The 5,000-nt window shown below is 62.6% G+C and overlaps 1 protein-coding gene across 1 annotated transcript in view; it reads right to left on the bottom strand.

The window, feature by feature from the left end:
- Positions 1–4,921: 4,921 nt before the first annotated feature.
- Positions 4,922–5,000, bottom strand: part of LOC120907938 — a 106,317-nt gene continuing 106,238 nt past the window's right edge. Inside the window, exon 2 of the mRNA XM_040319121.1 lies at positions 4,922–5,000. This exon is cut by the window's right edge and continues 116 nt beyond it. Coding sequence (XP_040175055.1) covers positions 4,922–5,000 — 79 coding nt within the window.

Genomic DNA, 5,000 nt, shown 5'->3' on the forward strand with positions numbered 1-5,000 from the left:
CGTGTTCCGTAAGCCGTAGTCTTTGTCCCAATCCACGCAGGTTACTCCGTATCAAGACCGAGCTGTATCAGCGTGCGAAGACGTTCGCCGAAGTGACGGCAGCTCGCTCGTCCTCCGTGAGGCCAGCTCTTCTTTCAGCAAGCTGGGAACTTGGCAGCTCGTCCCACGGGGGAGGCTGAGCCTCTACCTCCGCTTGCCGTTGCTCCAGCCGCCGTTGCCTCTCCCTATTCCGCCTGTTGATGCGACGCTGCTCAATCTCCGCCGCCGAAGGTGGGGCTCTTCCGCGTCGCTGGCGACCCTGCGGAACGTCTCCCAGCTCTCCGTCCCGACGCCTTCTCCGGTACAGTTGTTGCACGTGGTTCCGACGAAGTCGCCGCATCTCCAACGTACGTGGGGAGGGAGGCAATCCCCGGCTGCGCGGGGGGATTGTTGGCGCTGGACGGCTAACCTCCTCCTCCTCGACCTCCCCTGTCGGCTCCACTGCGTCATTTGCCGCTGCGTCGTTGGCGCTGCGCGTGCCATGATTGCCGGAACGACCTCGTTCTCGCCGAGCCGCTCCTGCCGACGCCGCTGCCGCATTCGCCGGGCGCTGCGGTTGCGCACCTCTCGTCGCCTCAGCAATCTCCGCTCTGCCTCCGCCATGTCCTCGGGCGGGCTGGCTGCTGGATCTGGCTGAGCAGCCTCAGCGACTGCCAAGGTAAGCTGCTCCTGCCGCCAGTCCTCCTGCAGCACGGAGAGGATCCGCCGAGCCGCTTGCTGGATGCGGTCCCACGACTCCGCGCTCTCCAGCAGACGACGGCCGAGGTTGTCCTCGTCGACGCCGTGCAGTAACTCCACCCGCACATCTGCGAAGCGGGGACACTCGAAGAGTACGTGGGCCACCGACTCGACCGACCCTGCGCACCTGGGACAGTCCGGGGACGGAGCGAACCCGAACACGTGCAGGAATTCGTGGACGAAGGCGTGTCCACTCAATACCTGCGAGAGGTAGAAGTCTACCTCCCGTGCTTCCGTCCCGTCCACAGGCGCACGTCTGGCACTTGTCGGTGGGCCCAACGTAAATAGCGGCTGGTGTTATGCGCCGCCTCGTCGTCCCATTGTTGCTGCCACATCTGCAGCGATGACTCCCTTTCCTCCTGGCGAATCGCCTCTCGACTGCTGTCCGGGCTTAACTGCAGTCGGTTGTAGCAGCGGGCGTCTTCTTTCACCAGGAGGTGATATGGCAGTTCTCCGGCTAAAACCACCGCTACCTCGCAGCTCGTGGAGTGGAAGGCGCTCGTGATGCCCTGGGCCAAGGGCCGTTGCACGCGGTCCAGAATCCGCCTGCACCACTGCAGGTCCACGGCTTCCGCCCAGACGGGTGCGCCGTAGCGGATGATGGACGCGGCCACTGCGGCGAGCAGCTTCCGCTTGCTCACTTGGGGGCCGCTGTGGTTGCGCATGACGCCACGCAATGCTCGCACCACACGGAGGGCCTTGTCCGCGACCATCTCGACGTGTGGGCGCCACGACAGGTGGTCGTGTAGCATGACCCCAAGTAGCGAATCGACCGCTTCGAGCGCACTTCCACTCCACAGATGTTCACAGGGATGTTTTTGTATCCGCTTCGCTTGCTCGACACCATCAGCAACTCCGTCTTCTCCGGCGCCAGGGAGAGTTTGTGCCGCACCATCCAGCTGTTGACCGCTGCCACCGCTTCCTCCGCAATCGCTGCTGCGTGCTCCGGTGTTGTCCCCGCTGCCAGGATCGCAAGATCATCGGCGAATCCCACGATGGAGGCGCCCTCAGGGAGCTCTACGGCTAGCACACCGTCGTACATGATGTTCCACAATGTGGGGCCCAATATAGACCCCTGTGGAACACCTGCCGATACTCGGCGGGTAACCGGCCCGTCCGCCGTGTCGTACGTGAGCTCCCTGTCGGCGAAGTAGTCCTGCAGTATGCGGCACAACTGCACGGGGACTCCTTCGCCTGGAGCGCCTCGGCGATGCTCTGCCAGCTAGCCGTGTTAAACGCGTTACGGACGTCCAGGGCCACAACCATGAGGCAGCGCCGGTCACGGTTGTTCGTCCTGCCAAAGGACTTCGCCCTTCGTCCCGCGTCTACGACTTGCTGTATGGCCTGCAGAGTCGATCGCCCTCGCCGGAATCCGAACTGCTGCTCAGACAGTTGCGGACTCTCTGGATCCTCGATATATTCGTTGAGCCGGTTCAACAGCAGCCGCTCCAAAGCCTTGCCTGTGTTGTCAAGCAGGCAAATCGGGCGAAATGACGACGGCTCGCCCGGTGACTTGCCTGGCTTTGGCAGGAGCACCAGTCGCTGCTTTTTCCACGGCTGCGGAAAGCAGGACGTGTCCAGGCACTCCTGAAACACCCGGCGGAAGGGCTCCGGTTGCTGCCTGAGAGCAACCGTAAGGGCGGCGTTCGGTACTCCATCAAGCCCAGGAGCCTTCCGCGGGTGCATGCTGGCTGCTATTTGATCCAGCTCGGTCAGGCCGATCGATCGGAGCGGCGCCATGTTGCCAACTCGGAGATCAGGCCACTCTACCGGCGGATGAACCGGGAACAAGGCGTCGACAATTCGCCGCAGTTCTGCTGGATCGCGTTCCGGGGCTGAGCGGGCCGCCTGGAACCAGTGGAAGACCTTCCGGAAAAGTTTCCGGTTTCATCCTCCTGATCGACAGCAAGAACCGGTCGAACGCCTCGTTCTTACTCGAACGAATAGCCTTCCGAAGGCTCTCTCTGGCAGCTAAGAGTTCCGTTTGGAGCTGTTCGTTGGGCGGAATGGTCCTCATCGCCATTTGCTCCTTTCTGGAGAGTTCTTCGATCATCGTCTGGATCGTCGGAGTCCACCAGTAAGCTGGCCGACCTGTGTGGTCCTGCGCTGGGAAGACCCGCGACATCGTCTCGTCGCAGACGCTGGTCAGCGACTCGACCAAGCTTTCGACGCTGTTAGCTTGACGGGCGAACCCAGTCATGGCCAGCGCTTTCCCGAAAAGCTGGGAGTCAAACTGACTGGTCTTCCAGCGCGTACCGGCATTGCTTACGCGGGCCGGGCGCTGTCCACGCCGTGCTGCCCGATCCCTCGATGATGGTGGACTCGCGCCAACCTCGTACCGGACGTAACGGTGATCACTGAGCGTTACCACGTCGGGAACGCGCCAGCCTCGGGCGCTGTCCTCGCGCGGGTCGAGACGGCTGATCACACTACTGGCGAACGTAACGTCCGGTCGGCTGGGCGGAAACCGAGTTGTGTCCGCTCGGTTCCCTTGAACGTTGGCAGACAGTCTGCCTTGTTCAGTAGCACCAGCCCGAGGTTGTCCGCCAACTGGAGAAGCTCCAAGCCCTTCGGGCAAGTCCTGCTGCTTCCCAGTCCAGGTGCATGGCGTTGAAATCGCCGGCCAGGAGAACCCGGCTGCACCCGCGGACGATCAGGTCGATCTTTTCCATAGTGCTCCGGAACTCTGGGACTCCTGTCTGCGGCGACACATAGCAGCTCACCACAGCGATTCCACCGACGTCGGCCGCAACCACGCCGAGGGTCTGACGGTGCCTGATACGCTGTATCGGCAGCCGGTTGCCGTTGACGACGATGGCAACCGTCTTACTCTCGTCCGTTACCCAATTGCCGTTATTGCGCGGTACGCAATAGGGCTCGGACAAGAGCAGAACGTCAAGACCCTCGGTGGTCAACACATGCAACGCCAGGTCCTGGGCGTTCTCGCAATGGTTGGCGTTGAACTGCAGGACGTTCAGCATTGTGGTTGCGGGCCTGGGCACATGGGGGCGGCGATGCGGTGTGGGCCGCCACAAACGATGCACTTCGGATCGCAGGTGCATGATGCCGCGCGATGATCCGTGGCTCCGCAGCGCAGGCATAGGCCGGAACGATCCACGCCGGCGCAGTCTGCAGTGGTGTGTCCACGCTCCAAGCAGCGGAAACAGCGAACCGCGCTTCGCTGCTGTTTTGGCGCGCTGCGCACCAGGCACGCCGAGTATCCAACAAGGATACGTTTGTCCGCCAGAAGGTCAGCGTCCCTCCGTGGAAGTCGGACACGGGCACGCTGCGTCCCATCACGACGCTCCCACAGGGACGTGGTTGCTGCAACTACTGTGCGTTCCAGCGCCCGCTGCAGACCGCGTTCCACATCCTCTTTTGTGGCCAACATGTCGATGCCGGTAATCATCACCTCGGCCATCTCCGTGATGATCCGGCCAGTGGCCAAATCACCGACCTCCTCCTGGATGCGCTGCAGCAGCACAGCGGCATCTGCATCCTTTTTGAGTGTAAGGCGAAGGAAGTCGCGGGTCGTGCGGTAGCCCTGATGCACGTGCTTGTTTTCCTCCGCCAGGCGCTGATTCAGGCGGATCTTTTCGAAGAGCGCCTTGTAAGAGCAGCCCTCGGCCGGCTCAAAGATGAGCTGGTCCTGCCGAGGGCGTGCTGGACGCCGTCGCTCCTGGCGCAACTGTTCGTTACGCTGCGCCTGTACAGCAGTTGGCCGCTGCTGGTGTTGTTGCTGCTGCTGTTGTTGCTGCTGCTGTTGTTGCTGCTGCCGACGCTGTTGCTGCTGCTGCGTGCCTGCGACCGCCTGTCGCTGTGGCTGGCGCTGCTGCTGCTGTTGTTGCGGCTGTCGCTGCTGCTGCTGTCGCTGATGTTGTTGCTGCTGCTGCTGCTGCTGCTGTTGCTGCTGCTGCTGCTGCTGCCGCTGATATTGTTGCTGCTGCTGCTGCTGCTGCTGAGGGGGTGGCCGGGGCTTCCCCTTGGCCATTCCGCGGTATCTGCGGCGAACAACATCGGCGAAGCTGGGCTGCTCCAACTGCCGATTGTTTTCCTCCGTCGACTCCTGGGGGGCCCACGAGGATACCGCCGCCATCATAGATGGGCCAGGTTGCGGTTGCTGCTGTTGCTGCATGCCGCGTTGCTAGGAGAGCTCCTGGCGCAGTTGCTGCCCCAGGTCCCGGATCTCAGCCAGCATGGCATCGCGCTCCTTTTTTGCTTCC

This window comes from Anopheles arabiensis (assembly GCF_016920715.1).
Source record: "Anopheles arabiensis isolate DONGOLA chromosome X unlocalized genomic scaffold, AaraD3 X_pericentromeric_contig0027, whole genome shotgun sequence".
In the NCBI taxonomy this organism is placed as follows: Eukaryota; Metazoa; Arthropoda; class Insecta; order Diptera; family Culicidae; genus Anopheles; species Anopheles arabiensis.